The 12,619-nt window shown below is 35.9% G+C and overlaps 1 protein-coding gene across 2 annotated transcripts in view; it reads left to right on the top strand.

The window, feature by feature from the left end:
- Positions 1 to 12,619, top strand: part of LOC111159804 (cullin 3) — a 94,385-nt gene that overhangs the window by 17,869 nt on the left and 63,897 nt on the right. Inside the window, exon 2 of one of the 2 annotated variants that reach the window (XM_022522463.1) lies at positions 2,186 to 2,383. The exons of the other annotated variant lie outside the window; for it this stretch is intronic. Within the exon in view, the coding sequence (XP_022378171.1) occupies positions 2,186 to 2,383 (198 nt within the window). The remainder of the gene's footprint in view (positions 1 to 2,185; positions 2,384 to 12,619) is intronic. 2 annotated transcript variants of the gene reach the window in all.

Here is a 12,619-nt window from a genome sequence, read left to right as displayed (position 1 = left end):
AAAACATGGCTGAGGGACGCCTGGGTGGCTCAGTTGGTTAAGCAGCTGCCTTCAGCACAGGTCATGATCCCAGCGTCCTGGGATCGAGTCCCACATCGGGCTCCTTGCTCATCGGGGAGCCTGCTTCTCCCTCTGCCTCTGCCTGCCATTCTGTCTGCCTGTGCTTGCTCTCTCTCCCTCTCTCTCTCTCTGACAAATAAATAAATAAAATCTTTAAAAAAAAAAAAAAACATGGCTGAATATAGGACTCTGGTATCAAGGGGAGAGGGTCAAACACAGTATATAAATATTGATGTTAACTTAAGCCATGAGCATAGATGAAATGAGCTTCACCTGAAAACTGAGTTGTGGCTACACAAAGAAGTTCAAGTTTGGAGGCTGCTGGGAGGGAAAGAACTAGTAAGCAGACTGACAAATAGAAACTAGAGGAATGGGAAGAAAAACAAGATTGTAGTGCTTGGAAGGCAAGTGAGGAGTAGGAGTGAACAGCTCTTTTAGTTGCTGCCAGATAGGTCAAGAATGATGAGAACTAAGACTCTGACCATTTAGATTTTGCAGGATGGAAGTCACTGGTGACCTCCTTGGGTAATTTCATTGAAACCGTAGAGATGAAAGACTTATTGGAATAGATTCAAGATACAATGAGAAAAATGAGACTTGGAGATAGTGAATGTAGAAATGTCTCAAGTCTTGTGATTTTGTAAATGGAAAAGACAAGTTTGGATGGTACTGGAGAAATGATGGGTTTGTGAGGATTTGTTTTTAAGATGGGAAATTGATGATTTTGAATGTATATAGAAATTGTCTAGCAGAGAGGAAAGAATCTGATGATGCTGAGAAGGGAGATTGATAAAGGGAGGTCCTTGAAAAGATGAGTTGGGATGGAACTAAACTTCATTCTGTATAGGTATCACTTGGAGTCACAATGCAGATTATAGTTCTGTAGGCATGGGGTGGAGCCTGAAATTCTGCATTTCTAGTAAGTCCTTGATGATGCCTATGTTTATGGTCCCTGTTTATACGTTGAGTATAAGAACTTCATACTTTGAGCTCAAGAACAGTAGAGTAGTATATTGATACATAATCATATGGATTGCTGAATATGGTTGGGGTTTGTACAGTATGTCTTCAGGTTGTTTCTGTTTTCTCAATGGAACAGGAAGCAAGTCATTATCCAAGAGTGAGTTTGGAGGAAATGGTGTAAAGTCAGTCTAGAATGTAGGATTATGGGGTTGCACCCAGGGCCTACTTGGTGGTTAGTGATTATGAATTTAAACTGAGACATGTTGAATATTGGTGTATATATGTCATTCATTTACTTTCATTTACACATGGTGCATGTGAAGAGTAGGTGTGTAGATGGGGTTTAGAATAGCAAGTATTTTGGTCTGGAGAGGGGGAAGTGATTCATAGGTATATACAAGGTAGCTACATATAATGGACTTGGAATCTAAACTGGGAAAGGAAGAAAATAAGGTTAAACAGAAAATGTGTGTGGGAGGATTGTTTGTTTTTAACTGCAGGTCTTCTTCCAATCTTTAATTTGCTAAGGAGCTCTGTAAATCTTCAGGAGAAGATAGTGTTCATGTCCTCAATTTTTTTTTTTCCTAAGATTTATTTGTTTTAGGAAGAGTGCATGCAGGGAGGACTGGGAGGGGGCAGAGGGAGCAGGAGAGAGAAACTTAAGACTGCGCTGAGTGTGGAGCCCATCGTGGGGCTCTATCTCACTATCCTGATATCACGACCTAAGCAAAACCAAGAGTCTGAGCCTTAACGAAGTGAGACACCCAGGCACCCCCCATATTATTTTTAAAATCATGGAACTCTCTCTGTCTCAGTAGCTCTCTGAGCTTGTGTTCTACTAAATAAACTAAGGAAAAGTGTGCTTTACACTTCTGGCTAAATAAAGCAAGTATTAACATCAGAGATTATGATTTCATTTAAATTGGAGGGGTTTAATGCATATAAGAAAGGAGGGCGGTCTTAAAGGATTTTTAAAAAATTGCTGTGTCATCTCTAAAAACTTCTTAAATGTAGCCCTTTATTATTGTTAAAACAATAAGTCTTATAAGTCATACAGATTTATAATCTTAGGCATATAATAAGATAATTACTATATGGACAAATACAGATTTTCAACCATTGGTGTTTCTTTTTGTCTCTTTTTCTCTCTTGGATATTACAGATGACCATGGATGAAAAATATGTAAACAGCATTTGGGACCTTCTGAAAAATGCAATTCAAGAAATCCAGCGTAAGAATAACAGTGGTCTTAGTTTTGAGGAGCTCTATAGAAATGCTTATACAATGGTTTTGCATAAACATGGAGAAAAACTCTACACTGGACTAAGAGAAGTTGTTACCGAACATCTCATAAATAAGGTATCCAACTTTAAAGGACTATTGCTAATTATATGGAATCTAGAAAATCCTTTATATACTATATTATACTTTGACTAGAAATACTAATTTTAAGGGCTCCAGGAAGCCTATAGAAATAGTAATCAATTAATAGTTGTATTATAATGTAGTATAAAACCTCACTCAAAACTTATGATCAGCAAAATCACAATTTTTGATAATTGAGGGAAGGTGAAGTTTGTGATTTACAATAAATACATTCTCTGTAATCATAATTAAGGAAACAGACTTTCATTAGTTTATGAATGCTTGTTTATTAATTTATGAATTAGAGATCATTATTTTTTCCTTAAAATGCTTAACCAGTCAGTCCATTTTATCTTTCTCTACTTTCTCTGTGTAATAAAACAACATTGTTTAAAAAAAATACTAAGACTTTACACCAGTTGAAATTGACATTATTTTAGCTGAGTTTTATAGTAAATGTGAATTGTTTTTTAAAGTTAAAGTAGTGTTGGGCTATTAAAATTATAAATATTTCTTTGGTGCTAAAAAGATGTTTTTACTTTTTCAAATATTTATGTAGAACAAATTCTTCTATTGCAAGTATGTCTTGCTTTAAGATTGTCAGATAAAATGTAAAATTACCACAGGTAAATAAAAACTTCTCAAAGTTTTTGTGTGGTATTAGGGTTCGTTTTTTAAAAATTTATTTGGAAAAAAAAATGGAAAAGTTGTACCAAATAGTACAATGATCTCTTGTATTGTAGATTCACCAGTTAACATTTTGCCACATTTTTGCTAATCTTTCTATTGATACTTATTATTATTATTATTATTGATATTACTATTATTGCTGAAGAATCAGAATAAGTTTTAAATTCATTTACCCTCAAATGCTTTGGAATGTTTCTCCTAAGAACAAGGAAATTATCTCACTTAACTGAAGACTAATGTTTGAAATCAGGCAGTTTAACATTAATATAATACTGTTATCTAATATAGTCCATATTCAGATTCATCAGTTGTCCTGTGTAGCAGTGATGTCCTTTATAGCAGTTTGTTTTCTGATCCAGGATCCAATCCAGGATCACACACTCAGTTCCAGAGCTTCTTGTCTTTTCAGCACATTGACATTTTTCAAGAGTATAGGTCAGTTGTTTTGTAGATTGTCCCTCGGTTTTTGGTTTGTCTGATTGTTTCCTGATGACTAGTTTCAGGTTATGCATTTTTGGCAGGAATAATACATAAGTGATGTTGTGTCCTCAGTGCATCACATCAGGAGGCACATGATGTCAGTTTATCCCATTATTGGTGATGTTAACTTTGATCACTTGGTGTCCGCCAGATTTCTCCACTGTGAAGGTACCTTTTTTCCCTTTGTAATTCATAAGTAATTTGTTCAGATATATTTTGAGACTGTATAAATATCCTTTTCCCCAAGAAACTTTCATGTGATGGTTCTAGCACCCATTGATGATTCTTGCATGAATCATTATTACTGTGGTGGTTACAGAATAGTTACTTTCTATTTCTACTATTCCTTCCATAATTTCTTTCTTTTACATGGGATTACATGAGGAGGTACCTAGTATCTCATGAAGCAAGGTGATTGTGTTCTTCATGCAACCAACAGTTTCTTTAGTGCCTACTGTGCACAGCTTTCTAGGAATATACAGTGGGTACAAAGAGATATGATATCCCTTATTTGTACTGTGATGTGAGAGATGATGCAGACATTTAGATAACAGTGTGAGGCATTATATAACTAAGTGGCAAATGAATTCAATAGGCAATAAATGGCTTAGAAATTCAAATGAGGGAGAAATTATCCGGGGCTGTAAGATTAAATGGGAAAGTATCAAATTGAACCAAGCCATGAGACATTTGGGATATAAGTGAATAATGTGGAAGGCATTCCAGGATGGCAGATGTCATGTGATTATACAGAAATAAATTGGATACGCTTAGGTGGTAAATAGAGTTTGATTGAGGTAAATAAGAATTTATGGGGATTACTGCATTCTAATATAAAGGTGGTTTGGGAAGAGATTGGAGGAAAAACTTGAATGCCAAGCTAAGGAATTTGGGCTTAACAGTGGAGGTTTATTGGAGGTTTTTAAGTGGAAGATAATGTGACAAAATATTTTAAGAAGATTAAGATGAAAATGATATAAATGTAGAATTGGGTGTTTGCTGGATGTTTGCTGGAAATTTTGAGTAAAGTGATAGGCTAGACATGAATGGATAGAGGATGTGACAGATACTGTTTTAGATAAGATTGGAGATTTTTATAGTTGGAAGATACCTTAGAAATTATTTTATATGAGGGAAATTGAGTGTGAGATCATCATAAAATGCTCAGCTAGAAATATCCTTTGTTTTGAGATAGATTTTGAGCTTGAGCAGAAACTTAAACTGAAGATGAAGATTGGATGTCTGGTAGCATGTACTCCGAGGAAGTAGTATTGGAGTTCAGAGAAAAAAATCCTAAAGCCAGAGGACGAATTTTCAAAAGCAAGTTATGGTATGTAGGTGTGGGAAATGAAGACGACTAAATTAAGAAACTTGACATCAAAAGAAAGAAATGTAGAGTGCAAGAGTTTTGCTTAAAGCTCTTGAAGGGGAGATGATTGAAGCAACTGAGTTCTTGGTTATGGAGAGAGTACGGATTTGAGAACAGAGAAGCAAAGGTAGAATAGAGGCATGCTCTCATTTAGCAGCGGTCCCATAGTGAATGATGGTAGTGGTCATAACTTACTCTTATTTAGCATTTGTATGTGCTAGGTTCAGTTCCAGTGCTTTTACCTGTGTTAGTGGTCACAATCTAATGAGCAGGATATGACTATTCTCTCTGTAAGTGGAGAAACCAAGGCACAGAGAATTAGTGATTTGTTGAGATGCACGTAGTAAGCGGCCTAGCTGTAACAGTATTCAGGCAGTGTGGTTTCAGGTTAAGTCCTTGACTCCTCTGTAGATCTACTCCTGAGGCATAATGAATGGATCAAGATGCAATAAACTCAATGAAATTGAGGGTGTAGGAGAGGCTTTGAGTAAATTGGCTCAGTGTTTGTAAAGCTGTAGTCCTTTAATTCTAGTTCTTGGTTTATTTATAATTAAAACGAAGGAGCTAGTAGTAATATCTCCTGAGATTCTTTAGTTCTGAAACTATTACAAATCTAGTACTTAAGCCATGCATCTTCTGAAGATGAGATGAAGAGACTTGGAGTAGGCCTTCTTGGGAATATACTAAGGAGTTGGCCTGAATATGTGATTTGTCTTTTTTGTTTGTTTTGAAGAATTTGCTTTGCAGCTTGGGCGTAGATGCAGAAAAAACATCTGTAGTTACATGCTGTATTGAGAATTGGCTTACCCAAAAAGTGAAGAGAGGAGGGGAGACCAGAGTGGGAAGTCAGTGTGTAAGTGATTTTTTTGGACTCCGAAATATGGTTAGGTAGAAATTGAAGTCATGTGACCAATAATTCTATAACTGTAAAAGCTTCGGCATACTTGTGAGTTGCTTAAAGTGATCCCATATCTCAGGTTAGCTGTTATTATTTCAAAATATAGGCAGTTCCTTATAATATGTTCCAGAGAACATGTATTCAAGTTAATTGTGCTAAAGAAATTGTATACACTAAATTCTTTTTATTTCTGTTGCATAGGCATTAGTCATACATCACCAGCATCTGAAAATGTTTTTTAATTTTTTGTTTCTTTCACAAATCATTTGACCAGTTTAATCAATTTCTGGCCAGGAAATATACCAATACCAGTGTATCTAATGGTTAATTTTATTATTTCAGTTGAATTAAATCTTTTAACCTCTGCTAGTATCTGCTTTCATTTTTGTGTTCTCCATAGATCTTATTTCATTCTTAGTCTTATGAAAATGTTTAATAACCATACAGATACAGTACTACTCTATGAAGGGGACATGGCCCAAAGAAATTTGTTAACTGACAGGCAGAGCCATTATATAATAGCCTAAATGTGCTCTGATGTAGGAAGTCTCTGTCTTTTCTACCAAATGTGCAGAAGTACAGTTTGCATAAAAATTGATATTACCTGTTTATGCAGTGCACTTTCTGACTAGAAGGTGAGAAATTGGTTCAGGTTCAGGGTTCTGTGGTATGAAAGTAACCGTATTCAGTCTCCCAGAATGTATTCCTTTTTGTGGTTCTGAAAACCTTAATGTGTGGTCTAGTCAGGTGGGGTCTTTTGTTTGTTTGTTTGTTTTTTCTTTGTTCACTATGCTTTTAGCACTTTGCTAAACTACGTAAGCAATAATACTTTTTTTTTTTTTAAAGCAAAGTTACTTTCTACTGAAGTGAACATTTTAGTGCTGTGGTATATAGGCAGCCAGGACCTATTTTTTCATGTTGAAAGATTCAAATGAAATACAATTTTTACTCAGAGTTTGTTGCTAGTACCCTGGTTGCAAGATGAGAACAGTAAATATCTGAGCAGCATCTTTGATAAAGCAGCGTGGCATAAACTATCAGGGTGGATGAATGGAGGAACTTCTCTGAGATTAAGGTAGCTAATTGTTGGCTTTAGAAGTAAGTCACAAAATTGAAGCAGGCATAGAAAAGCTAAATGCTTTTCTTTTAACTTGGTAGTAAATTCTTCCGATCTCTAGAAGAATGTTCCCTTTGAGGAAACTGAGACCCAGAGGAATTCAGTGAATTTCTCTAAACCACAAAGCAAAATTTGGAGTATTATATGGCCTTTGTGCCTCTCCATAAGGAAAAAAAAAAAAAAACCTCATTTTGGTAAATATGAAAACATTTCAGAATTGACAGGGTTATCTTTAACATTTGTTTCTAAATAACTTTAAAAGCATGGTTTTACTGGAGAAGAAGATCTTTCCAGTTTTAAGGATTTTTAAATTATAGATCATTTTGTCAAAGCCTCGAAAGTACCCATGTAAGACTTCTTATTACATAATTCAACATCCAGAAGTATGTTATTTGCCAGCCTCTGACTTAGGTATAAAAAATATGTTGGAATGCATTTGATCCCTGCAGTCATAGAATAGTTAAACAAGGGATGCCTGGGTGGCTCAGTTGGTTGGGCGGCTGCCTTCGGCTCAGGTCATGGTCCCGGCGTCCTGGGATCGAGTCCCACATCGGGCTCCTTGCTCGGCGGGGAGCCTGCTTCTCCCTCTGCCTCTGCCTGCCACTCTGTCTGCCTGTGCTCATGCTCTCTCTTTCTCTCTCTAATAAATAAATAATAAATAAAATCTTTAAAAAAAAAAGAATAGTTAAACAAGTAAACAAATGTTTAGTTATAAAACATGGTGAAGGAAATAGGATACAGTGATAGAGGAAAACTATATATCCAAGAAATGACTCTCTGACTAAGAGGGGACTTGAAAAGTGAGAAGGTGCTCATGAGAAGAGTGTTCCAGGCAAAGGGGATGGCTGCAGAATGTTTTTTCTTTGCAGGACCAGATAGTCAGTGTTTTTAGTTTCCTGAGCCATAGATTCTGTTGGTAGTTCCTCAACACTCCTCTTTTAGCACCAGAGGAGCAATAGACTATATGTAATGAATGACTGTGGCGGTTTTCCAGTACAACTTTATTTTAAAAAGACAGCAGACCATCCTTTGCCAATCCCTGGAATAGAGAAATTGAAAACAAAGCCTGTTGTGAATGGGGAATTAAGTATTGGCAGTGGGGAAAAATGGGACCAAGATGAGGTTTGGAAAGAGAGGCATTGAAGCCCTGGTATAAGGGCTTCATACTTAATTACATGTACATTAGGAAGCCATTCAAGAATTTTAAACAAGAGGGCGCCTGGGTGGCTCTGTGGGTTAAAGCCACTGCCTTCGGCTCGGGTCATGATCCCAGGGTCCTGGGATCGAGCCCCACATTGGACTCCCTGCTCAGCGGGAAGCCTGCTTCCTCCTCTCTCTCTGCCTGCCTCTCTGCCTACTTGTGATCTCTGCCTGTCAAATAAATAAATAAATAAAATATTTAAAAAAAAAAGAATTTTAAACAAGACAGTGACATGATCTGATACAGATCTTTAAAATATTACTCGGGTTGTTGTGTGATGCATAAATTAGAGGGCCCAAGAGTTGAAGTGAGGAGAGTAGGAAGGAATAATCCAGTAATTCAGGTGAGCGAGCAATAGTGGTGATTTATACCAATGTAGTGACAGTGGGGATAGAAGATTACAGATTCTCAGGATACTTTGAATGTAGAAAGATTGTTACTTCTTAATAGGTTGGTTGTAGGGAATGAGGAAGAGGAAAGAATTCAAGAGGACTAGGTTTGGTTCTTGGGCAACAGGGTGTTTTCCGTTTTTTTAATATAGGGATGGGGTAGAGAAAGGAACTCCCTTGAACAGGTTAATTTTAAGCTGCCGGTGAAATTGAATATGCAAATCTAGTTCTCTGAGAAATTTGAAGTGGAAATGTAAATTTGGGAATCGTGAGCATATAGATGAAGTCACACAGAAAAGAGAAACGAGGAATTTAATCCTGAGGAATTAAAACATTTTAGGTATATTTAAGGATTGCAATGGAAACTGAAAAATGACCAGATTGAGCTCTAACTTTAAGTTATAAAATGATGTCAACATTTATTTAGCAGAGTTGTGTTTTTTTTTTTTTTTAAGATTTTATTTATTTATTTGACAGACAGAGATCACAGGTAGGCAGAGAGGCAGGCAGAGAGAGAGGAAGAAGCAGGCTCCCCGCTGAGCAGGGAGCCCGATGTGGGGCTCGATCCCAGGACCCTGGGATCATGACCCGAGCCGAAGGCAGAGGCTTAACCCACTGAGCCACCCAGGCGCCTCAGAGTTGTGGTTTTTATGACCATTTGACTCTGTGTTTGTATGTGTGTTTAATGGCTAAAGACCATTTTAAAATTAAACATAGTGCTAATCAGTTCTGTTACTTGTGGGTAGGGTTAGTTAAGGGTGGAGCCATCTCCCACCCTTTGGCTTTATTGAGGTGTAACTGACAAAATTGTAAGATACTTAAGGGTCTTGTTCATTTTTTTGGAGTCATCTTTTAAAAGATTCCTGTTTGGGATTTAAACTTGATGGAAAGTGTTTAGGCTCATAGTGAAGTAACTGAAGACCTGCTTTTGCTTCTTGTATCCACTGTTGAACACTTCATGTTTAATAATATGAAATAATTTATAAGTATCTGTAGTGGAAAAAGTACTGGGTAGAAAGTAGGGAGGACTGGGCTTTAGGCCTAATTCTGCTACTAACAGTCATGAACAAATTACTAGACTTCTCTGGACTTCAAATTAATAATTGGGATTGATTTTGTTATCCTAAATGGGCTTTAAAGTTATATAATGATTATGTATTCTGAAAATTTTATTTTTTTAAGACTTAGGAATATTAATAGTTTTAAAGTTTACTGTTGCCCTTTTCTGTGCCATAAAACGTATTTAGCATAAAAACATTTCCATCTTTAATTGTTTCTTGAAATCAGGGGAGAGAAACTTCCTTTGGTTTTAATATGGAGAGAACTTTATTCCAATTTTGTGATGCTTAATAGGTTTCTTAGATTCACCTTATGCTTAATTTTCTTTTCTTACCCAAATTATTTCTCTTTAGTAATTGAATAATACTATGGTAGCCTCATAAATGAGCTAATTTTTGTACTTTGAAAGTTTGAACAAAAACGATGTTGACTTTAGCTCTACTAGAAACAGCTTCTTCCTAATAAAAAGAACATTGATTTCAGTGATTGTTTTAAAAGTATTTCTTTTATATGTAAGTGTGTTATATGTAAGTGATGAATTACTTTATTTGTAAGTGTGATATGTAAGTGCTGAATCACTAAATTCTACTCCTGAAACTAATACTACACTATACGTGTTAACTACCTGGACTTTAAATAAAAACTTGAAAGATTAAAAAAAAAAAAAGAATCCATCGTATAGATACGTTTAAATATGCGTATAAAAAGTATTTATACTGATATTTACTGTAGTATTGTTTAAATGCTAAAAAAGGCTGAAAACTATATAAATGTTCACTAATAGACTGTTGAATAAGTGGATTTATATCCACACAATGAAAAAAAAATGAAGTCTTTATATCCATATATCCTGTTCTTCAAATATTCTCTTACTTTGGATGGAAGGCAGAATAAGGGAGCTTGATCCTGCTGACTTTTTTCATTCATTTAGAAAACTCCCTATTGAGGACCTCTTACGTACCAAGCACTGGTCTAATAATAATCATTTGCATTATATGAAAAGTCCCTGCCTTTGGGGAACTTAAGCACTTGAATCTGTGCCTAGTCATCTGATCAATTCTAAGCACTTTGTTTGACAGGTAGAGAAACTGAAGCTTAGAAAAAATAGTTTGAATTTTTAAATGGCTTTCTTGTTTGAGGTTTTTTGTTTGTGTGGTAAACTGAAAAATCTTTTATAACACCCTATTATTTATTTTTTGTATATAGGGTTTCATTTGCTAAAAATGATGTCTCTATATAAACTTTTCTGCAGTATATTGATTTTTCTCCCCATTTTTGAAAGGAGAAAGAGAAGAGCCAGAATTTTAAATGTTATGTTTATTCACCAGTAAATTAAAGTGTTTCTGTGAGGGTACTAATGGCATGTGGAAATGAAGTTGGTATTCTTGGTTAGCTTTGGACTGTTTTGTTAAGCCAATTACTTAATAGACTTAGCATTTATAATAAAGCTTTTTTAGTTCTTTTCCTTTCTTTCTAGGCAAATGTGAATGAGTGTAGTGGTTTTTATTTTAATGGCATTTAAGTACAAAATATAAGAATAATAATTGCAGTGAATTATAAAAGGACATTGATAGAAACACTCAGGAATAAGATTTTTGTTAGCAAAGACAGATTCATTTCAGAAGCCCACAGATACTGAGTCTCTTGTGTTTCATCTACCAAAAAATAATTAAGACACTATGCCTGTCAGCAAGAATCTTCCAGTTTTAGTGAGGTAATCAGATTTGAAGAAGAATTATTTTGCTTGAGGAATTCAGGGCAAAGTAGAAAGAGGAGGTCACTTTTGATGAGCCTTAAAGAATTATTAAAGGTTCATCATACGAACAGAGGGAAAAGATAGTCAAAAAAATGGCATACATAAAAAAGGCAGGTAAGCATGAGCATAGTCAGGTAAGATCAGTGTAGATGGACTATAAAAGGCTTCAGATACATTTTTGGGGAATGAGAGTGGTAAAGTAGGCTGGATTAGGTTTTAGGAAGACATTACAGGGAATTTGGGTTTTATCCTGTGGGTGGTGGGAGCCATTGGTTTTTTGTTTTCCAAAAGAGACTGACTGAAGTGAAGATGGAGTGAAAGATTTAGTAGACATGCCATCTTAAGTGCTTCATTGCTACATATCTTTTGTTCTCCTGCCATCTTGTCCTTATTTTCTAACTTTTTAAGTTGTTGAAAGAAACAACTATTACAATGAATATTGAAGTAGCTTAGGGTGATGACAGGAGGAAAGCTGTGTCTGAGCTAGGGATACAAACCCTTAAGAATATGATTTGGAAGAGTGACTGGAATATGATTAGAGGAATCCCCAAAGAGAAGGAGATTTTGGGGGATAATGAAGGGAATAGAGATTATTAGAGATTCAGGAAGATGGCAGCCACGGGATGGGAGGAGCCTAAGAAATTGAGTAGCTTCTCTTTTGAAAGGATTGGAAGAGAAATGATGTTGGGGAGAGCCAAGGTTAAGGTGTTACTTAATTTGGTAAATTCACCCATGTGTTAAATATTTGCTATTCCCAGTTAAATTGTTGTGTAGACTAAGCACTGTGAGGGCAGATACCCCTTTCTGTCTTGCTTTCTGTTATATTTTCTAGTGGTGTTCTCTTAATGTTTATCAAAAGAGCAAGTGACCAATCTAGGACCTGTCTTATTCTTGTTTTTGCCTCCCGCTCCTTCATATAGTTGGCGCTCAATAATTGTCTATGGAAACGAATCCCTGAGAATACTAGCAGTCAAATGGAAACCATGCATTATGTTCACCAGCTGCCAAATTCCGTTTTGTCTTCCAGATGTGCTTCTACCTACCCAGTTAACTGCTGAATCCAAACCCTGTTCAAGTAGAGTATGTTTCACCATTTAAAAGCACAGTGAAAATTTTGGGGTCTATATCTCTCATTTTTTGAGATGAGTTTGTCTGTCTGGTGGGAGCCAGATTGTGTGATCCTGTGGAACGAGGGGGGTTTTCTTTCCCCATGTTACTGAAGAGAACAAAAAGACTTAATTACCATATTGCCATGCTTTGTGTATGTTTTA

This window comes from Enhydra lutris, unplaced genomic scaffold (assembly GCF_002288905.1).
Source record: "Enhydra lutris kenyoni isolate GAN:26980312 unplaced genomic scaffold, ASM228890v2 scaffoldscaffold1, whole genome shotgun sequence".
Lineage (NCBI taxonomy): Eukaryota > Metazoa > Chordata > Mammalia > Carnivora > Mustelidae > Enhydra > Enhydra lutris.
Note: the sequence above shows the minus strand (reverse complement) of the source record. Positions and strands in the feature narration are given on the sequence as shown.